Source organism: Pithys albifrons, chromosome 8 (assembly GCF_047495875.1).
Source record: "Pithys albifrons albifrons isolate INPA30051 chromosome 8, PitAlb_v1, whole genome shotgun sequence".
Classification (NCBI taxonomy): Eukaryota; Metazoa; Chordata; class Aves; order Passeriformes; family Thamnophilidae; genus Pithys; species Pithys albifrons.
The window spans coordinates 7,920,606-7,944,557 of record NC_092465.1 but is presented as its reverse complement, the minus strand read 5'-3'; the positions used below and the strand labels follow the sequence as shown (position 1 = coordinate 7,944,557).

Sequence of the window (23,952 nt, the reverse complement as noted above, 5' to 3'; positions counted from 1 at the left end):
GAGCAACAGATGGAGAAAAACTGTAAACAACACTGCCCTCAAGTACTTGACTGAGTTAAATGCAAAAAAAAGTTTCCAAACTTTTGGAACTGACTGTTCTAAAAGAGCATATTCACTCTTAGCAAAGGAAATTCAAGATGTGCTAAAGCAATTTCACCCACCACTTAGCACGGCCTTGGCAAATCACCTTTCAAAGTAAGTCACTGAAAGTCAATATGCCTTGACAAATTCAGGGTGCAGAGAAGTTCTTCAACAGTTTCTGTGCTACAAAATAAACCAAAACTCACACCCAGAATCCAGGAAATTATCAGATATTTTTGAAGTTTCCTATCTATAGTTTAGTCTGCATAGGTGGAAACTTCAGAGAGCTCACAGGACATGCTGTTCTCTGAAGTGAAATTGTTTCTGTAGTTTTGAAGCATACTTACCACAGGAATAACATGAGTGACACCATCACCACTGTCTATAACTGTGCCGGTCAGCGTTCGTTCTCCTACTTGTCTTGACGTCCAAGAGGCAGCTAAGGCAAGAACAGCCTTGGAAAAAACACACACCAAAGCCAAACCTTAGTAAATCCACTGTATTGCAGATCCCTTTTAACACTAACCCTCCCAAGAACACAGAGACTGACACTGCCATGGTAATTTACAGCATGGAAGCTCATTTAATAATCTTACATAAGTTTACACAACAGCTTAGAAAAAAAGAGGCTGAAGAAATCTAGGTTTTGACTCCTGCCTGATGCTTTTTTAGCCATGCTTAAACACCTTTTTTTGTTACTCCACAGAGAGGGATTTAACTCTTGGATTGCTACAATTGTTACGATGTGGTGAGGTTTTATTTATTTATGATGCAACAGATATTACACTGTACTACTTAGAAGCCTCATAGAGGTAACAGAGTAACAATACCCAGCTAACCGACCACAGAATCAATGCATGTCAAACATGCTGTGGTGGAACTGCTCATCAGAAATAAACAAAATTATTCCAAACACCACTTACACAGTTTTCACAGTGAAATTAGTTTTAGCCAAGGAGAAATGCTGTAGCTTTAACTTTAGACAGCCCTGCCCTTACCTGAACAGCAATATATAGCCCTGGAACGTTGAAAGACTCAAACATGATTTCAGCAGTATATTCTCTATTTTCTGGAGTATTTAATGGAGGCTCAGTCTGTGAGACAAAAAAACCCAAACAAACAAATTTTTACTAACATTCAAACCAAACAATTGACTTTAAAAAAAAGTCACTAAATTGTAAGTTTTGAAAGATGAGTCATTCAACAACAATAGGATGTAAAAATAGTAATGTGCAATGCTTAAGAATTTATGCAAATTGAATTAAAAGAAAGAAAAACAGAAGTGAAATAAAAACATTACTGTAATTAGTGCTTAAGGATTTACATTGAAGGTCCCCTTTGTGAGTTGCTTCATTCATTACAGCTTTTGATTTCACTTGAAAGAATCAAGGACCATCAATCAAACTATGTCAAAAGATAAAGTTTAGCACATTTAAAGAATGACAATTTTTTAAATTTCTCAGTGAAAAGAGCTGTTTTCCTTCAGAAGGCAATCATTATAAAGCAAGTTGATGTGCTCAGCTGTAGAAATGTACTCAAGTGAGAGAAGCTGGCAACAACATACAAATATGCCACAATAGTGCTACAGAATATTTGAGAAAAAAATCACTCTATGTAATAGGAGGGTAAGAAGAGCAGGGTGTCAGGCTCTTAAAGGTCTTGGGACAAGGGGCCATGGAGATAAACTGCAACGTGGGAAATCCTAAGGAGGCATTAGAAGGAAAAAAGGCATAATCAGGAAAGGTCAAATATTGGAAAAGGGGTCAGGGTTGTTATGGCATCTTGTTTTTTGGAGATATTCAAAGCTTAGTTGGACATTGCCTTGAGCAACTGGACCTAACTATACTGCCTTCAAGCAAATAGTTGCACCTAACTGGTATGGCCAACACCTCTAATTCCAAACTTGCTCTATAAATATCACACTAAACCAAAGTGCCTACTTCAATGGCTTTAAATAAAATACTAGAGAATAGCAGATGCTTCAGAATAACATCGACCTTAATAATTTAAGCCTAATCTGCCCAAATATGACAATCAATCCTTCCAATTTCAGAGAAAAAAAACCCAAATTCACTCTCTGGATACTTCATCCAGATGGCAGCACTGTAATAACAAAATAATTGCAACTATGTAAGGTCAAAACACACAACTACTTTTTTTGCCTCAAAAATGTAAACTTGAGATCATTGAATTCAGTGGAGAAGTGAAAGAAAAAAGTGATGAATCAGACATAATTTGGAGGGAAACAAGAAAAGAAAAATGTCTGCAGTTCAGATCCTGACATTTTGAGAAGATTACAGAAACTGGATGGGATAAGTCAGGACAAGAAAGTTCCAGGTAATTTATTTCCTTCAGTTTTCACAGTATGTATATTTATACTTAAGAATTTACATAAAACAGCACATTCTTATTAGTCATATGCAATTTCTTATGGAGGACATAACTTTACCTACCAAAAGAAAATAATGGTCCTCGGGTTCTGCCCTTAGATACTTGAAGATTACTTGCTCCATAAACCTCTCCATCAAGTCCCAGTCTTCAACTATACCATGGCGAATAGGCCACTGTTGCAGAAAAATATCAAATTACAACTGGAAACAGTTAGCAAAAGTTTGCAACTGCTGTGTGACCTACACAGGCAAGAAACCTTGCTTTAGGTTTCCCTTAGTTTGATGTGACATCTATGCAAAATTCTGATTCCAACTTTGAACAGTAGAGACAATACATTGCGTTTTTATGAGTAGAACAGAATGGTGGCACTGGGATAAACCAAAAGTTCCCCCCAGCCCAGCATCCCAGCACTGATGCTGCTGACAGAAGTTGCCAAGAACATGAAAGAATGCAGTATTTCTGCTTAACACCCTCCCAGCCTCTCTACACTTCCAAAGCAATATATATTCACATACTGTCTTGCAAATTCCCACAGGCTCCTGAAGGTCAACAAAACTAATGCTAAAGCTTATTTTCCATTTTAATAGAGTTAATATAAAAATATTTAAGTTACCCAAAAACCATTCTTAAAATTATGTTTACTGTAAGGGTGATGATTTTCTAAAAAGTATTAAAAAACTATTTTAAACATTTCTCATAATACCTTGGTTGCATAAGTTGGTTTTTCTATTGCTTCGTCCCCAATAAAGAAGTCTAAATCATCCACACCTTTCAAAACCCTCCTTTGTGCTTGATCAACCACTTTTGCTGACTCTTTGATAGCAATACCTTGAACAGAGAACACAAATAGGATTGCAGATCACGTATCCTGCACTGAAGAAAGAAAACCAACACTGAAAAACAGAGACACACTAATTGTATTCATCCTTTGTTTCAAGTGTAAGCACAAAAATGCTAAATAAAACACAAACACTTTGAATTCCAAAGACAAATAAACGTGATTTATAAAGTTAACAATTCAGACCTAAATACAAGTTCAATTGTTGGACACCAACATGCAATCAGAGAGAAAATATAAAAAGAATCACTAAAATAGGGTATCTCTGTTCAACACGTAAGCTAATTTTATAATAATTATAATAATTCTCACTCACGTGACAATTATTGTTGTTGTTATTCCTTAAAAAAGAATGTCATTATAGAAGTTGCATAAAAAATCAAGAAAGAAAACCTACTCTCTTATATAAATGGAAGTTGTATTTCACTTACATCAACTGGATTTCTGGATGTATTATGAAAATGAGATATGGCACAGGAAAGGGACTGAATAGGAACTAAATCACATACAGAAGGAGGCACGAAGGAACAGGCAGGAGAAATGTAAGGCATACAGAAAAATAAAACTGGACAGAAATAAATGCAGTATCTTTAAAAGGACAGAAACTTGTATGACCACATAATGCACCCTTAGATGCTTTAAAACAAATTTTCATTCAGTCTACACTTTATTTCTCTCTTTAAATTCTACTCCTATCTTATTGTTAGGAATAAGATGGAAAATTTCCTTTTTAAAGACTATAAATCTCTCTGTCACTTCAAGGAATAACTGGCAAAAGTTAAGAGCTTCTTTCTTCACAATTTACTCCTTCCAGGATAAGAAATAGAAGTTTTTATCAGACAAATACTGGCTAAGGCTAAACACAGGACCTTGGAAAGAGGGATCAGTCATTAGGTATCACTGGAATACAGATGTTTCTCGCCCTCTTCTTTTGCATCACCCCTGGCTACCAAGGTTGCAGCACCAGCAACATCTGCTGTATTTTTTTAAGTCTTACTAATTGCCTTTAAAAACAAACCTTTACACAAATTAGAAAATTTATATATATATATGTATATATGAGAGAAGCATTAATATCAGCCTTAACTAGTCAAAAGGTTATGCTCCAAAAATCCTTCCAATGACTGAAGTATTTTTCTACTTCTCACCTTCTGTAAGAAGTTATGTTTGCTTACAACATCTTAAAATGTCATGAAATCAGCTGCTGCACCTCCAGCCCACCAGCCAGGGCAGCACAGCTACAGGATTTGGCAAACAACAGCCTGCTGGGGGTAAAGCACTGTGAGTTCATCCATGCTCCCCACCCCTGTCCTGTTTCTTCCTAGAGGGAACAACAGAAGCTGAATTGTGCAGCCAGAGAAACTAAGAAGTTGAATGTTGTGAAAGACTGAACAGGATGACACAGAAGTCATTATTTTGAGCTCTTCAGGAAGAAAACTGAATCATATTGCAACTTCTGTAGCTGCTTTTGGAGAGCAGAGAGGAAGCAGAAGGCTGGAGGAAGCCGAACAACATGGGGTGGGGAGAGAGGAAGCAGAAGCTAAAACTGGGGGGGAAATGTCACAAGGCCAGGGCTTGCTGCATGTGGAATGAAGAATCTTGACAAATATTTTTCAGATCATCATTACAGAGCTCACACATCTGGGGAATACTCTGTTCAGATGTGTGCTATCTTCAAGAATTTTCACTCTGTTACAAGCCTGAAACAAGATGAGAGGAGTCAGTATTTTGCTGCCCTTGAGCCCAGCCTGTTCAGTCCTGAGTTTGAAAGGCAGAAATTAGAAATAACCTGAATCAAGAATCATATCCTGAAAACACAAAGAGGAAACAAATCTTGCTAAAACCAGAGCTGAGCTACTACAGTGTCTGAGGATGGGCAGCATTCCAGGGGTACCCAGAGCAGTTGCCTTTGGTTCGCTTGGCACAAGAATTACGAGTTTTTAGGAAAAAAGAGAACATACTTGCATCAACTCAATTTTTGTGCTGAAACACATCTCAAGCCAATTTTTTCTTTTAAAGGTAAAGAAAGGCCATCAGAGACAAACAGATGACAAATCAAGAGAACTACTTGTAATGGAAAGAAGGTGACTCCTATTTTAACATGCAGCAGGAAAAACCTGATTAAGTGAATAAGAGTCAAGCAAAATTAATGATCTGAGATGTAAAAAGCAGCCAGGGAAGAAAGCAGTGAACCCAAGACTCTTCAAAAAATTGGGCCAATATATTTTCATTTACTTCACTTTTCATGCAAGCATTTATCATCACTACAGAAGCATATTCAGATTTGAACCAAGAACACAATAGAAGGAGATAAAAATTTTTTAATAGCAGGAATGAATAAGATAAGCTGGAAACAAGCAAGGCAGGAGGAATGCTGTTCAAACCTGTTTAACAGCAAACATTCATTTTAGAAATAAAACTGATAAAAAGCAACTGCCACTGTTGAAGTCAAAGGAGAAACCAAACCATTTTTCCACTGGGGATAATATTAAGGAAATTAAAGATACCAAAGGGCTTTGAAAAGATCCACAGTTTCTGGAAACATTTTACTTTGAAAGCAGGTACTGTTATACTTTATCTTCACTTCTCTAATGTGGATTACAACAGCGCTATTTTATTTCAGTAGAGGCAGAGAATTAACATAAACTCATGCAATTAGTGTAATTATCTAACTTGGATTGCAGTACAAATGAGAAAAATACCTTTTTTTATTAATTGCAGTCAATGACCATTTCAGCTGTAGGAGCATCTAAAACTGAGCATCCTCTTTTAAATACACCAAACTATACCAAAAAGCTGTCAAAAAGTCTCTTTCCTCCCCTTTCTCTTCTACTTTAACAGCATTCCTGTTGTATCAACTTCACTGCTTAATGATCTGACAGGTCATTTCATTCCCAAATTTGTCTAAAGTATCATGATATTTCTTCTCCATTTTTGGAACAAGAAAGTGATTTTAGAAATAAATAAACCAAATCTGAAGATGCAGAAAAAGTATGTAAACACTATTTAGCTGAAATTAAATAACCACTTTCCCATTTACAATTTAACAACTGTTAAGAAGTTTAAACAGCCATGTAAGGGTGTTGCCAAGAGTTTGGTAAATTTTTTGTATCTAATGTTGAAACTAGTTTTTGTGTGAAAAGCAAAACTGTACAATGTGTTTTATATGCCACTGAGATAAACCAGATGAAGGTAATTTAGAAAACCAAACAAAGAACTACATATTAAAAGCCAAAGGAGAAGACATTGAAAGGATTCTCTTAATGCATTCTGCTGTTCTCATACAAGTAAATGAATTAGTTTTAGCTTTCCATGAAAATTGCTCTTTGAAGTTTCCTAGAAAAATTAAAACAGAGCCAGAACTACCAAGTTTTATTTTACAGTGACTGTGCTGAACTAGTATTAGTCCCAGCTCTCTTCCTGTTGTATTTACAAGGAAAACTGGGTGTGCTAATTACTCCTTTTTTACCAGGATGTAATACGTGATTACTTTGGCACGATGAACAATGACAAACTGCCAAGTGGTGTAGGAGGTCGAAAGGTGAAGCATTTCTAAAGGAAGCTGAGTGATTTCCACTCTCTAGAGTAGAACCATATCACTTCAAGTGTGAGAAACAGTTCAGAAGACAGGGAGTGAATAAAAAAGCTGTTCCACATGGCAGGGAAAAATGGAAATGTTTTCTTGTTCTATTTGCAAACATAGTAAATTAACATTGCTGTAATACTGACAAACACATGTAAGTATAACATTTTAAACCCTAAAAATATTAAACCATACAATTAATTTTTTTCCTCTAGTTGCAATCTATGGAAGTTTTACCAGATAAATCACTAACAGGGGAAGAACCTTCTAAAAATTAAATATAGCCATAATACTGGATTGTAACATGACTTCAATTTCCACTTCAATTATTAGTATCCTTTTTTAGTTAATGTACCTTTCCAAACTGAGCATTCACAGCAAAACATACAGAGCCCCATGCTACTACTCTGTGCCATCTCTCAGGTGTCTTCTCAAGTTACTCATTTTTATGTTTTGGTTTTTACACAGCATGTTTTAGAAACTCCAAGAGTAACTTCAGCATTCACATCCAAGTAACAAATACTTACATGAAGGGATAATGAACTGGGGTTCAGTGTTACCCGCATATCCAAGCTTTGTATACCTGTTGAAGCAAAAAAAAGATTAGATTGTAATATTTAATAACACAAACAACAAGGATACCTCCTTTTGATCAAACAGACTCCTTTTCCTGCATCAAAAAGATCCAATTATCTTCCTTTAAAAACAAACAAAAAAAAGCTCAGACAAACTAGTAACTGTTTTTCAAAATCTAAAACAATGTTCCCTACCACACAAAAAGCATCTTTGCCAACTTCTACGGCAGTAAAATTTTACTAAAGAACACAAAGTATGTACTTCAATTTATCACTGCTTATGAATATAACTTTGTCAGAGCAGCTCCTCGCTGCTCAGCAGTCAGCATGTCCACAGGAATATTTTCATATTATAAATATTAGTGGTAGATGTGGTATGTAACTGCCAGCTAGAGGGGGGAAAAGCTCCCCTGCATGGACTGCCAGCTGGGCATTTGATAGGGCTGGCCATCATCATGTCACATGCATTTCCCAAGACATGCTACTGTAGGTGGCAAGTACTGACAGCTGATAATGACAAGTAGTAGCAAATGACATTCCATTTAAGACATGGAGAAGTGTTAAAATGTGTCTAATAAGAGTAAAGAAAGCAAGAGGAAAATAGCTGCGTGCCTTTACCCACTCTATTTCCAGAATGTGCTGTGTATATATCCATCATCCTCACAGTCACGATACAAGAACACTGAAGCAATTAACAAAGCATCCATGAAAAGAAATTATAAAACTCAAGGTACCAAAACTATCCAGCTGCTAAAACATTGTTACCAAAGAGTTAACAGCAGCATAAGCAAATTCTAAAACACAGAGACCAAAAATGCACTGCTCTAACGTAAGAGTTAGAGCCTACCCACATGTTTTTAACAAACACAGACAATGTTCTCATTTTCTGTGTACAATCAGCTGCACTAACTAAATCAGCACCATCAGCAAATGCACAGAACACACTGTAGTAGCACCTCGACAGTTCTGAGCACTCTGACATAAACCTGGAATATCTTAGGAGGTATAAGAGGCAGGACTAACTTTAACAAGCCATAAATTCATGGCAACAACGCAGCAAAATGCCTGGCAACAAATACAAGAGGTTGGGTTTCACAGCTAGAAGAGGTGTGGTGCTGCAGCAGGTTCTGCTCTGCTGCCACTCACACAACTTGTGAACAACTTGTGAACGTGCCCATTGACACCCACACAATTTCCATCATTAACTGCATCAGTGCTGGGCCAAGACACATGTCCTCAGAAGGAAGATGTATTTCTCTCCAAATAACAAAATGGTTAACACAGGACCTCATCTGACACCAAAAATGCTCTGTGAGAGATGTGTTTTTCAAGCTGTAAACCTCATCTTGTGTATAACACACTGTAACAGCTGGAAGTAACCATGCACAAAAAACTGACTTCCTATTAGCAACAGGAATGTTTACTGAAAAAGAAAATTTCACTGGTAAAAGAAGATACTTAATGGGAAAAAAACCAAAAATACCAGAAAGAGCTTCACCCTCAGTTCAGGAAAGAGATACTGAGGTGCTGGAGCGGGTCCAGAGAAGAGACAAGGCTGGTGAAGGGACTGGAGCACAAGTGCTGTGGGGAGAGGCTGAGGGAGCTGGGGGTGTTTAGCCTGGAGAAGAGGAGGCTCAGAGGTGACCTCAGCACTGTCTAGAAGTACCTGAAGGGAAGTTCTGGCCTGGTGGGGGCTGGTCTCTTCTCCCAGGCACTCAGCAACAGGACAAGGGGGCACGGGTTCAAGCTCTGCCAGGGGAAATCAAATATTTGGAGAGCAGAAAAAAATTCTTTCCAGAGAGAGTGCTCAGGCATTGGAATGGGCTGCCCGGAGAGGGGGTGGATTCACCATCCCTGGAGGTTTTTAAACTGAGCTTGGCCGTGGCACTGAGTGCCATGATCTGGTAAATGGACTGGAGTTGGACCAAGGGTTGGACTTGATGATCTCGGAGGTCTTTTCCAACTTCATGATTCTATACCTCATGAAGCCAACAGTAATAGGCACTGTATGTGCCTCAACCCAGGACACACTGCTCGGAGTTTGTTTTTAGTTTTTTTCTTAAATATCCAGCTCACAAAAGAAATATCAAGAATTCCATAAACTGATGCTTCAAACCTATCACGAAGAGTAAAACTGATCACATTACCTAAAGTGTTTTAAGAGGCTTTTAATGTCACAGTTACTAAGAAAACTGGTAAATACTGACTCACTCCCACTACCTCCCCTGCAAACCAGAACTGTGGTATGTAGATTTTAAAGCTTAATCTGATGCCCGAAGACTACATAAAACTACAACCAGATTAGAAGTGTCTTAACAAGTAAAAATTTAAAACTGTTTCATTATTAAACTCACTACATCAGAGAAAGCAAAAGCTAAACTTTTGCAGGTAAGAAGCAGCTTAGTTGCTTGTAGGTGGGAGTGCTCAGCACACACTCAGCTTTCAGACTGAAAGAAAAAGTCACATAAAAGATGCATTTTACATAAAAAGACTCTATTCAGACATAAAATCAGCATATACAAAAATACTATGCCCTACTCAGCAAGACGTGCACTGACTCAGGGAAAAAAAAGGTAGTGCATTTTTAGGCTTCCAAAAAAAGAAAAAGGAGGAAAAAACCTGCATGACTTCTGGTCTCTGAATATTAAAGCATTGTATCAGCAAGTCTCCAATGTAGTCTCCAACGCAAATGCTTCACATCTCCAACATGCCAAGACTTCCTTGTCACACACCCTTCTGCATCCAGAATGCCCCCACTGGTTTCCAGGGGGTCAAGGAAGGACCCGCTGCTCCCTTGGCCTCTTCAGGCAGGCACGTCCAGTCTGGTGCAGTCCATGGAGACTGGGAACTTTGGGCTCAGGACAGTGGCATTAAGCAGGATTTTCATAAACATATATATAGAGACACTCTTGGGTCAAAATGGAGTTTAAAAATGTGATAGGTGAGACAAAATGATGAGCTAAAACTAAGGGTTTTAAATAACGTTCAATTCTCCAAATGCACAACCCAGTTAACAGTGGGGTTCTAACTTCTGCAAAGATGAGACTTTATTCAGACCAATCAGATCTATTCTGTCACTCCTACTTGAAAGAAATAATTGAATCACACAAAAAAGATACCATATTCAATCCAGATTCCACAGAGTTTCCACAGGCAGCTCATACATGGCAACGTGTGTCTGACTAATACATGATTCACGGGGGAACAAGGCACACCCCACCTTCTCCAGAGGAACAATCACTGCCAGTACAGAAAAAAATCCTGGTATTTAAGATATTATAAGGCAGTACCAATACTGGATCACAGTTTTCCAGTAAATCCTGGCTTGTCTTGCTTGCTAGATAGCACTGAAGAGTGGCAGGAGGAACTTCCACATAGGCAGGCACATGTCATTTAAGGAGACACAGATTCAGCTTTCCCACACTGAATTTGGGGCACTCAGCAGTAACAGTGCAAGGCACTGCAGAGGTGAGTATAAAGGTACAAGCAGATTTCTATTAAAATCTGTAACACAGTACTGATTTACAAAATCCCAAAGGTGAAAACCTGAATTTAACCTTGATTGTTCAGATGTTTTACTTTATTTTACTTTATTTCTCCCTGGAGTGTTTCTGTAGGACTATCAGCTCATTAAAAAAAAAATCACAAAACAAAAAACAACAACAAAAACAAACCCAAAACATAAATGCCAAAAAACACACAACAAAACAAACAAACCCATCTGTAAAACAAACAAGGCAAAAAAATTGTTGGATAATCAAGGCCTTCAGATTTTCTTCAGAAGATGGGCTATTCAGTGTCCAAGAACAGTCCACGAAGTCTCTATACATATCTGTGTCAGTATATAGAAGACAATATACATACACACACCCTGTCACACTATCTATCAGTATAAATATATATGGTGCTGGTATTGCCCAGTGACTTCCCAGCAAACCCTTCTCAAAAAAGGCAACAGGGTCTCACACCACCCTCTGGCCTACACAGACATAATGATGTGACAAACACAACATGATTTTTTTTTTGTAAGGGAGATACACAGCACAAACAGGTTGGGGATAGCAACTAATTAAGGTTCCTTCTGAATTAACTCCACTAAACCATATCTCAGCTATCAGTAGAGAAACACCTCCAGCATCAGATCAGCCTCAAACTCACACCCAGAAACTGCACCACGGCTTTGTGCTGATCTGCCCAGGAGCTCTGTGGAAGGACAGACAAAGGGCTTTCCAACAATGCTCTCAACTGCACTCATGGGATTTCTTGTATGTGCCCTCTCACCTAGAATAGACGTTTCCCAGGCCATGACATGAAAGCAATGTCACTTGAAGGTTACTTATGTATTAGTCACACAGACAATTTTAAAGCCAAAAGGAAACGGCACTGAGGGTAAGAACTTTTAATGAGGATGTCATTAACAGAAACTCCTTCTGCAAACCACAAACTGACCACGTGCCTTTGCTCCACTTCTTTCCAGCCTACAACAGATGTCACTCTGCATACGCTCTCCCAAGTTATTCACCCTAACTCAACTGCAATTGTAACAAAGGAGCCAGGAACAGGGAGACAAATGCTTCATAGGGAATTAATTTGTTCAGCTGCTCCGAGAAGTACAACAGAACTGGAGATCCGATATGAGTTGTGTGCCATTTTACTGACAGCTTCACACAAAGACATCGATTACCTGAGCATAAGCAGAGAAAAGCACACGAGGACAAATGTCACCTGACTTTCAACTCCTGTAGAGCAAATCCAGGTTACAGCCTACCCCTCAGCTACTCCTAATGACCTGGACTAAAAGCAATTTCACACAGAAGGCACCTTTGTAAGTGCACACACAAACAGGAATAAGATGCACCTTCAATGCTGAACCCACCAGAAAGATGCAATGCAACTTGAAAAATAAACAAACGAGCAAGCAAAAAAACTCCCACCACTTTTCTGTGGGAAGGGAGGAGTAGTGTAAGTGGTAGTGCCAAACCTGAAACACTCTGAAAGGGATTGCAGGACTAGAGTAAAATCAAAATGGTCTCTTTCTAGTCTACCTTCAAGGTGCATACAGATAGAAAAACAAGTATAAATAAGGGTATTTTTAGAGGGCTATTTTGTTCATCAAATTTCTTTCTTCATGATGGCTCTGAATTCCTGTCCACCATCTGATCCACATCTGTGCCAGCTGTCACTCAAACTGCAACACACTCTTTGCTTGTATCTCAGCCAGTAGGATGCAATGGCCTTCCCAAGCACACTAACCTGTACAGCACATGTTGGCTTGAGCATGTAAGTTCTAAAATTCTACTGATGTACCACAGCCTGCACATCAAGCCCAGCAAGGTTTCTTTAATTAAACACAGCTCAGGTCCTATGCAAAACCTGTCCAAGGGGTCTTGCTCCAAGCAACTTTAACATTCAGTGAAGGGATTAGGCATTACACAGAGTTAAATGCATTTATTCTTAAATGTAAGGTAATACTGCCTTCTTTCAAGGTGTCACACTTGCTCAGGTAGCAGATCATCTGTACTCCACATCCTCTTCCATGCAAATGGGTTTAGAGCCAATCTCCCATTTCCCATGACAGCCTCTTGCCATTCCCTTATGAACTCTCCTAGGCAGGAGTGCTTTGCACTTCTTTCCTGAAACCACGTGGAAAAGACACCAAGAAAGGAGGGCCAAGGGCAGAAAGCAAGATGATTGCAACACACATCATGAAACACACATTCATTGCTGGCTTAATTACATTAACTCTGGAAGAACTGTAATTAAGTAAGCAGGTTATAGAAGGCACTACAGGAAAGTTCAGAGTGGGGAGATTCTAAAGAGGACACACATGAGGTAATATACTCAAAACAAAATGAAATAAGTCATATGGCAAAAACTCCAAGTTTTTAAATAGAATGGAAAAGGGATTCTGGTTTCCAATACCAGTCCCTTACAGATGGTCTGTCCATCAAAGATTTCATCAAAAAGGGCTTAACATCCTTTCCTGTTTTAAGTGGATGAATTCTACACAGACAGAAATTATAAAATAGACACCATATTTTTACTGTCTGATGCCTTGTGGTAACAGCTTCTTTAAAAAGAAGCGGATAATTTCTCAAACATGGATGACTCCCTAGTCTTCATACAGAGCCTCATGTGACTGAAAAGCCTGAACAAGCCTTTATCTTTCCCATTTGTTGCTTTTCTTCTACCACCCTCCTTGTACACCAGATGAGACTGAAAAGCCTAGGAAATATTTACTTTTCAAATCCCTGCTAAGAGAAATAATTACAGTGAAAGAGGAAAGCCATCTTGCCCAGCTCTAGCATCAGGTGCAAATTGGTTAAGCAGCAGCAGATCAGAAGTCCCTGAAGAAATGATTATATTAGGAAAATGGGACTTAGATTAATAAATTAGTTTACTATCTCTTTTCAAATGTCCTTGATAAAACACAAGACAGCAAAAGATTTTTAAATTGGTCATGCTTTTCACATTTTATATCTTTACCTAATATATATTACCTTCTACACATTACTAGTTTGCATTTTTAAATAACAACCGCCTCTGTCAAATTTTAAAATATTTTTGATCAAGTGTTTCAAGCAATCAATAGTGAAAGTCAGAGAACTAGCTCTACAAATGGAAAAACCACACAAGAATAAAGTGCTCTCAGACGAAGAATCTTGTTAAACTGTAGATGAGACACATGAAGAGATGGTAAAAGAGTACAGTGTTTCAACAACATAGAGGACTCCTGCATAGCAGAGGTGTTACAAATCTGGCAGTCTACAACCTTGGCCTTGGAATTAACTGCATTACTGTGTGTCTGAAACTATTACTTTACAATATTTCCCGTGAAAAACATCAATCCACTCGAACAAGAACTTTCACCTTGACAAAGACTTCTTTGCCACACACCTAAACTGTCAAGTAAAACAAACCATAAGTAGATTGGTGTGCACTTTAAAATGAGTTCAAGAGCAGCTTTCAAGGGAAGTGCTTCTAACAAATATTTATTTCCTAAATACAAAACTCTCACACCTTTAAAACAGGCTAACTTATCTTTGAAATTATCTGTGTTTTTGTGCAGAAATTTATCCAGTGCTGCTTTTTATCAACAGCTACATCTCCAACTCAAAGCAGACATGACTGTAATGCTTCTCAGTAAAATCCAGCTAAAGTGGGCAGTGAAAACGACAGGGACACAGCCACACCTGGCCAGACCAGAGCCCTGCAGGTGCATGAGCAAGACAAACATGGGACAGAAGCAGCCTGTGCTAAACAACATTCAGAACAAATCCACACTCAACAGAGTAAGACCTGCCAGGTGACAGTTTTTAAACCAGTCTGGAGAACAGAGGAAGTGACTGCCTTGTGCTGCTTTTGACTTCAGTAACATTTGGATGAAAAAGAACAACTTCCAAATTCGTTCTATGTTTACTTGCATCACAACTTAAAAAACAAACAAAACACAGCACTGGTAACTTGACCCTAGAAAAGCTCCTTTCTCCTAAAAGTAAACAGGAAAATAAGATGTATTTATTACCAAAAGACACTGGCTTATGGTGGAGCCATGGAAAGTGTGCTTGAAACCAGCCCATATTTAAGTGTTTTCAACCAACTCAATCCAAGTTTTGGCATCTTGATGATACCATTGTCTAAGCTTGTAGTCTTTGTTAAATGTATTTATATTTGTAAATCACATTTCTAATATTTAATGCTGGCACATACTAATACAGAAAACGATACTTTCCTTTGATTACGCTTTCCTCAAAGTAAGAACAGCAAACAGCTTTGGATATTATCTCTGTATAATGAGAGTAGAATAGTTTGTGTTGGCAAAAGCAGAATGCTCTCTTTCTACTTACTGATTCCTTTGAGGCTTCTAGACTAATTCATTTCATCAAGTGCCTTAACTGTGCCTCTGTGTTACACCGCACCTACACAATAATCACTTATACTGGAAGTGTTTTTAATAAATTTATATTTCATTTTTTTGCAATTTTTCTGAGCATTTTGCACAGCCTGTCTGCTCCATGTGGTATTTCCAAGTAATGAGGAGAGAATGCCCTAAAAGTCTGGGAGTCTTACATGACTAATTACTTAGTGATGTAAATTACTTATTATGAGGAGGAGATTTATTTGGCAACTTTCTACATCCTTTACCCAGGAGCTTGAACTCAATGATCCTTGGGGTCCCCCCCCAACTATATTCTATGACTGTACAGACATTTATCAGGAAGGAAAAAAACCAAGGGAACAAATTAATTATACTTACTTTTCAACAGATAAAGTGAGAAGGGATCAACTGAATGAACAAATACATAACTTGCACGTAAACTAAATCTTGCACCCGAAGACATTTCATAGGTAAAATCTAAGCCCTGTGATGCGAAAGAGCCTTAGCTGATATAAACCTGACTTGACTGGGGAGTTTTTCCAAGTAAATGCAATAGTTGAGCTTCTGTGCTTGCTTTTTTGCTATTTGCACAGTTTCAGCACTTGAGAGCTCCAGCTTTGAACCAGCAGTCCCTGCAATCACCCCAGTCACACCAGTCTGAGCAGAGGCTAAGATGAGACCAACTGGGCTGGGAGAGCAGGGACTGGAGACCAGGAGCACAAAGCAAGCACTGCAGGACACCGTCCCAACAGACTTCCCATCTTCTCTGTACGCCAGTTACCTACTGGAACGTGACGCTGTAACCAAATGTTTTCCATCACGAACAGGCCTGCACTCAAACACCAGATTACATATTTATCATGTTACAGCACACTCCTAATAAAAGGCGGCTTCCGATTAGAAACAGTTGGCTTGTAGAAAAAATGCCCCACTAAGCTGTGGACAAAAACACACCACTGGATCATGTTTAATATGAAAAGCAGGTCTCATTTAACAGGATCACTGAGATTCTGGAGTCTGACTGTAAATATGCAAGCAGTTATATTGGGAAAGCTCTTGCAGATGATAAACAATGTGCTACATCTAAGGCAAGTCACGATAAAATAGTAAGACTGCAATACTGGATAAGAGATACTGCATTGAGAATTAAAATTTGGATTCATGCACTGATAGCAGGGTACAATCAAAATAAACTATCAACAGACAACCTCCTGTCTGCATCTTGCTCTCCATAGACTGAGCATGCCAAAACACATCCTGTGCACAGCTGCAAACATTTGCAGTGACCACAAGAGAATAATAAAAAGGAAACCCCATGAAAAATAAAAAACATAAATTTATCTAGAGTTTTTCCATCTAGGCTTAAAAATGCAAACTCATGATCAGAACAAAAAGAAAAGAAATTGAATCATTATACCCTACACTACGTCAGTGGATAAAGTGATGACTTTTTCAATTTGGATACAACCCTTCTTGATAACTGAAAAAGCAAAACTCCAGGAATACATCACTACTACCACTTGGAAAGGATTGATGCTTCATTTTGATGGTTCAAGTAATCCTGCTATGGACACTACCAAGTTTGCAATCCAATTGGTGTTTTTAAGCATCTACTCAAGGATGACTTTTGTTAGATTGGTACACCTAAATATATTGCAGTTCAATGACCAAAACCAAAAATTAAAAATTAAAGCAATAGAGATTCTTTTTCCTACACAGAGCAGAGAAGAACTTGAAACTTCCTTGAGGACAAATCAAAGTATGTCTTTAGTTATTTTACCTCTGAACTTAACACTGTTTCCTTCAAGTCTTTTAATTTTGGACAAACATTCATTAAAGTTCTTTTAAAAAGTTTGTAATTGGCAAAGCCTTTCAGCATTTCCCAAAGAAAGTCTGCAATGATGAAACTCAATGTTGAAACATTATGTTGAAACTTTTCAACTGCATGAACTAAAAGACCAATTGTAAATTTTCCTATTTCTGTATATAAAATAATATAGGGTATGAATTACTACTTGGGAACTTGTGCAGCATTTCTGAGCTGCTAAAACTGTATTTTCAACTAATTTAGACAAGTAAATGGGGTTCATGCAATCCATGTACTTTCTGGGCACAAAGTCCAAGGCAGGTACTAATCACACCAGGGAACAAAAGCAGAACCTGCCCTGCCCAAGGCACACCTACAACCCCACCCTCCCTCAAAGCTTTCCCCCGACCAGGAGCTCTGTAGCACGAGGAAAGAGGTTCATTTACCATTAACTTTACAGATCCAGCCCATGGATGTAAATGGATTTGTCCTCCATCCTGAAATGCCACCGCCCCTTTACTCTGTATCAAGTGTAAGTGGGACACAGGAAAAGAAAAGCAACAGAAGGACTGGAAGGTGCCATGCATCTGGAATGGCTTCTGAAATGCACTCAAATAAGATATAAATTGTGATGGAATCACAAAAAAAAAAGGAAAAAGGGTGTATATAGGAATAAATATATTCCTAACTGAACTCCTATTATTCCTAATTATATTGCACACTCCAAGCATTTAGTGTTGCAACATGAACTGTGATTTATTAGAATCATTTAAGGGAACATCACAAGTCATCATCAAGTTTTTAGAATCTCTATGCAATTTTTTTTAAACCACAGTTCTTAATCTAGCACAGCTCTATTTTCCACTTTAAGGATGAGGCATTTTCCCCTCCCTCCCTAACAACCACTTCAGCCACTGGCAAGCAAAAGATACTCTTAAAACCCTGGAAGAGTATTTTTTCCATATGCCATTAAGGAAATATTTTGTCCATGCTTTCCATGTTGAAAAATTACTTCTGGGATGACACAACACACAGAAAAGTCAACCTAAAAAAGAATATTTTCATGAAGACTGGAACCCACAGAAGGTCATGACAAGATTCAGTTTAAGTATTAACTGGAAAAATATCACAGGGCTGAAATCTTTATACTAAACAGAAGTTATGCTTTGAAAAACCTGTGGAAATAACACTAGGAAAGAAAAAAATGTCAAGGTCAAGTCTAAGATACTAAATAAGTTGCAGAACACACAAAATTAATGCTGTAACTTCCCCCTACCTTGCTTTTATAGCACTGGATTTCACCTCTCACAGATCTTTGCTGTCTATTGAATATTACTGCCTTTCATGGATCTTGTTCTCATTTATCAGGGGAAAACCCAGACAAGAAGCAGAACGATATAATCCTGTAGTAACTTCTCACATTAGAAGACACTCAATCCATAAATACTTTGCTCTACTCAGGACCATGAACCCATAGAGGTGTTGCATGAAGATTAACTAGAGCAGTAGGGTCTGTAGAGAAATGCCCCGAAGCAAAGCTCGCTCCAGTGCACTCCACCTGAGCACCAGCCAGCCCCCACTTATCCGAGGTTCCATGTGCCAAAAACTTTATTCCTTCAAAACCAGTTACAGAGACCAAACAGCCAAGAAACTCTCAAAGATATATGTGATTCATTCCAAAGAACAGCCTGCAACTTCACATCAAGAAATCCTGGAAATCCCAAGAAGCTCCAGTTCTCAGCTCAGAGGGAACCCAGACTGCCATGAGGTGTGAAGGGAATCTTGTGCTCCCATCCCAAACAGGAAGTGTTTCTCCAGCCAACCCCAAAACCTTTAATTCTCCCCTAGTATTCAAGAAAGAAGAACTTAAAAAACCACACCCATTTTTGCAACCTGTGCACAGGAAGTGAAAACGGGGCCTAGCGTGGCATATGAGAAGAGGCAGAAAAAGCACAATGCATGAGAACAGGTTGGGTATTTTTGCACACAATCACATAACCAACTTACTCAAGAGAAGGATGACCAACATACATGACCCTCCCAACAAAAGCTGGTCACCAGTGATACTCCAGTATCAAACAGATCCACTTGACAACCACACAAAAACAGCACAGAAGTCCAGAGGAAATGGAAAGTGCAGGTATAGAAAATACAAGTAATTTTCTTCAAATCTCCTTCAGTGCTAAAATTCTCATTTTGGAACTGCAGTAGTTACACAGCCACTCACTTCAGCTCAGCCGAAGAGCCATTAATTTGAACACTTGCAATTATCTGCCATCCCGAATGAGCTAATTCAGTGTTACACAAGTTATACTAAAGGAAAAAAGTGCATTCACACAGAAAGACACAGTTAAAATCTACTTGTCAACCTAATCAAGCTAAATTCTAAAGTGGCGTAGGAAGAGCTTTTAATCATGACTTGCAGGCAGTGCTGTGTTTGCCTGTATAACAGGCAGCAAGAACTATTCAAATACTCAAAAGGCACAGAGCAAAAGACTGCAGCCTACTGTGATTAAAAATGAGTAAGAGCCTTTTCCCTTCTTTGGTATGTTGCTCATATACTTTATGGAAATAACTACATGTTATTTTTCTGTTGTGTATCTTTTATTTTAAAATGCATGTAATCCTTACATATATCACAGCATGAGGTAAGTCTAATGCACAGCACACCTACTAACTTAGGGAAAATCATGAAAATCTACCACTGTTTGAAGGGTATGAAAACAATAGCATCCAACTGCTACTTAACAGCTCAATGCTCATGGACAGGGTGCCCATCTTTTGTGGAAAGAAAAGAGCTCTCAGCAGCCAAGGGAAGTCTAATTCAGTATTAATATGGACAAGTATTTCCTGAGAATAGGCTACACAATATTATTCTATAGACTACCCAACAAAACTAAAATATATTTAGAACTAAACCAAATAAAGCTATTGATTATATAAATAAATAATACTGGTTTAAACAGTGATGTTAAACTAACTGGGCTCTTCAGACTTTTCAATTCATGTGTACATGTTTACTGCATAATTAAGAGGACACTGCTGCAGATACATAGCTTTTTAAAACCACAATTAAGTATTCACCTGCTCTTACTAGGTATCAATTACCTTTATTTCTAGGTATCAAGTTTGCTTAAGCAAAGAATGCAAATTTCAAAGTAACAAATCTAACACTGGCAGAATTTTTGCTGCACCCATAATCTCGTTGCCATGTCACTGACCACAAGTTTCCCAGCTCCAGCTGTATGATACAAATGTAGATGACTCCTAAAAAGTTTGATTAACCTGCTAAAACCTCAAACGCCAGGGATCACATGATCCCCCAACCTCTTCTGTGTTTCGTTCATGTGTTAAAAGGGGTTCTTATCATTTAGTAAATCTGTGCAGGCTGATGTTGCAAAGCACAACTCTGCCACCTTCTCATCCCTGTCTTCTATGGCAAAAATGCATCTACACATAAACCCCCCAAAACTAAACACTCAGATCAACAAACTGAATCTGTGGGTACAGGCTCAAGAAAGGCAGGAAGACCCCCTTAATATTTCTTTTACATCTGCTTTTTTGCTGAGTAAGGTAAATTCTCCTTGGACTGTAAATTAATTATCAACCTCTTCCTGTAAAAAAAGCCTACTTATTGGAAAACCAGTGCACATTTGACGTCTTACTTGTTCTAAACAAGACAGTTCCTTTTACCCTTTCTGCTTTGGTTGTATTTTCAAACTCTCTTTCCCTGTTTTCAGGAGCTATCCTTCATTTGTCTGCTTTCTTTCTTTTTGGCAGACAGGATACCCCGGGTGAGAACCTCAACTGACCTGCACTGAGCACAGGGCTGACATAATTTATGTGTCGTGTTCTCACTCTCACTTATGCACACAAAGTGAGATGGACAGGAAGGGCTGCACCACTTGAAAAACAGAAGCTAAGAGCATGATTATGCTATCACATCCCACTGCACTACTACCCACCTGTTCCTTATTTATCTCAACTATCAGATCTTCCCTTTGTAAATTCACCGCTTTATACCTTTGTCTACTGAACTCAATGAATTCAAACTGCTCCAACGCTCTGTAAGGCTTCCAAGCCTACAAATCCTTGTCCTCCATTTCCTGAAGCAGAACTTCAAGGATGAACAACGTTGGAGTAGGAAATGCACCTGAAACGAAAGGCCTGGAGAGCAGAATAGGTTGGGCTGTGTTAAAAAATACAGAAACACTGGTGCACAATAAAACAGCATCTTAGAGCATTTTTTGAAGACTTAGAGGGAAATGAATAAATAAAAATGGAGCAAGACTTGGCTACCATCATATTCAAGAACACTACAGAGTATGCCCTGTGCACTGAAGTTGATTAAAGGTGTACTTGCACACAGATCTTCCCCAGGAACATTTGTTTTAACATGTGTCCCTTGGTACACCTCTCAAATCAAGAAGACAAAGTAATTTCTTACACAGCTCTCTCCATGCTTGCACGCTGCTCCTGCAGGGCATCACTGAAAGCTCTAAGTGAACCTCTGCTCCAGCGGCCACAACCTGTACTTTGCAAATCTATAAAGACATGATTGCTGACTTAGTGGGACTACCTGCAATACACAAGCATGTGGGATGGGAAAAAGTTCTGGTGGAACATGTTACAGATCTTTTGCTTTGAAAGATGATGAGCAATGCACACGTTAAACTCACATATATTTCCATTACATTCAGCTACACACTCATTCCTGCTGTGCTAACTCTCCTTCACCCCACAAAACTCAAGGTTTTAGTTCTTCTTTAACTACAGGTATGACTTTTCATACAACTGTTAGACATGCAGACATTAGAGACAGACATAGGTATACCTGCACTTCTTAAAGACCAATTTATTAATGCCCTGCACTAAATGGATTCTCCTGAGGGAAAGATGCACACGTGCTTTCCAAACAAGCACCTGGATTTCAGAAGAATACACTCTCTCAAGTAAGTATTATAAATATCTCTATCTACAGCACTTTCACAGAAATTCTTTATTTTCAGAAAGATAAATGAGAAGTAAAACCAAGAAAAATCAAACCAACGAGTTAAAGCAGCATGCCATTAGTCGTAGCTAAAGAGCCCTGAAACTACACCAGTGCTTTCCATTCCAATGAAAAACTGATGCATGATGCCTAAATGAGATATTTCCTCTTCAAAAATCACGCCGCAGACGGGAGGTCACGGCGCGGTTTTCACTTCCCGAGTGCGCTCCTGGAAGCGGCACCGCGGAACCCGCCCAGGTCGGCTCCCTATGGACACCTCCAGCCCAAAGCTCCGGGAGCCGCGGGAAAGGCAGCCCGAAACCCCAGGGCCTTTTCCCGAATCCCTCCCTGTGCCACATATCCCTGGCAGCGCGTTCTCCCCACCGCCCGGCAGCTGCTGAACGAAAAGAAGCGTTTCCAGAGCGGATTTGGTTCAGGTTTGACACTCGAAACTGCCTTATAAGGTATAAAAGCCCGAAAGCAGGAAGAGGCTTTGACAAAACTAAGGAAGTTCCTTTGCGCCTGCTCGATGGAGGGGGAGGGGTTTTTTTCCCCTTTCACAGAGAGAGAAGTAATACAGAATAAATGATATTACCCGCACATTAAAATAAATAAATAACTACATACACAAAACCCCCCCTCCCACACGGCGCCGGGCACAGCCGCCAATCCCCGGAGTCAGCGCATCCCGGGGGCTCGAGGCGCCGCGGGTGCCCGGCCCCGCAGCCACACAGGGGCCCCGCACCCCGAAGGGACCGGTGGGGGAAGCTTCGAGTGCCGAGGGAAAGGAGCGGGGCCGCGCCAGGACAGCGCTGCCACCGGGCGGAGAGCGAGGGGCGGGGAAGAGAAGGCGACTGGATGGCCCCCCAAGCCCAGCCCGGCCCGGCCCAGCTCAGCCCCCGCCACCTCCGGCCCCGCGGGGGCCCGGGCGCGGATGGTTCCCCAGCCCGGCAGCGCGACCCCCGCCGCCATCTGCAGTGGCGGAACCCGCCCGGCCCCGCCCCGAGCAGCCCCGAGCTGTCAGCGGCCGCGGCTCACCCCGTGCCGCAGTCCACCACGCAGGCCGGGAGCCGCCCTGCCATGCTGGTCGGTAGCGGCGGTGCTGGGGACGGCGGGCAGCCCTGGCGCTCCGGCGGGGCTCGGCGGGCAGCGCTCGGCGGCACCGAGGGACTTCCGCAGGGCGGGCGCTGCCTCCGCCTCCGCCCCCGCCCGCTGCTCGCCCGGCGAGCCCAAGATGGCTGACCCGCCCCGCCTGCCTGACGTGCGGTGGTGGCGCGGCCGCGCCCCGGCGGGGCGGAGCGGCGGGAGGCAGACACGGAGCCCGGGGCAGGAGACCTGAGCTGGTGCTGAATCACAGCGCGGACCGGCCAGGCCGGCGGGGAAACACTTTTGGGACCGACCCATCACCCAACACCGCCATGGCAGCCAGACCACGGCACCGAGTGCCACGTCCAGCCTTTTCTTAAACACTGCCAGGGGCGGTGACTCCACCACCTCCCTGGGCAGCCTATTCCAGTCATAGGGTGGTCAGGGATGGGAGGGACGTCTGGAGATCATCCGGCCCGGCGTCCCTGCCAAGGCAGGGACACCTGGAGCAGGGGACACAGAGGTGACCTCATCACTTTCTAGAACTACCTGAAGGGAAGTTCTGGCCAGGTGGAGGTTGGTCTCTTCTCCCAGGCACTCAGCAACAGGACACGGGGCACGGGCTCAAGCTCTGACAGGGGAAATTGAAGTTGGAGATCAGAAAAGAAATCTTTCCAGAGAGAGCAATCAGGCATTGGAATGGCCTGCCCAGAGAGGTGATG

General features: G+C 40.4%; 1 protein-coding gene across 1 annotated transcript in view; it reads right to left on the bottom strand.

Moving 5' to 3' along the window:
* ACTR3 (actin related protein 3) overlaps nucleotides 1-23,358 on the bottom strand; it is a 30,159-nt gene extending 6,801 nt beyond the window's left edge. The window contains exons 1-6 of the mRNA XM_071562076.1: nucleotides 23,183-23,358; nucleotides 7,421-7,476; nucleotides 3,176-3,300; nucleotides 2,535-2,645; nucleotides 1,080-1,175; nucleotides 429-536 (exon numbers count right to left, since the gene is read on the bottom strand). Of these exons, the coding sequence (XP_071418177.1) occupies nucleotides 429-536; nucleotides 1,080-1,175; nucleotides 2,535-2,645; nucleotides 3,176-3,300; nucleotides 7,421-7,476; nucleotides 23,183-23,226 (540 nt within the window). The 5' untranslated portion in view covers nucleotides 23,227-23,358. The remainder of the gene's footprint in view (nucleotides 1-428; nucleotides 537-1,079; nucleotides 1,176-2,534; nucleotides 2,646-3,175; nucleotides 3,301-7,420; nucleotides 7,477-23,182) is intronic.
* Nucleotides 23,359-23,952: the final 594 nt, after the last annotated feature.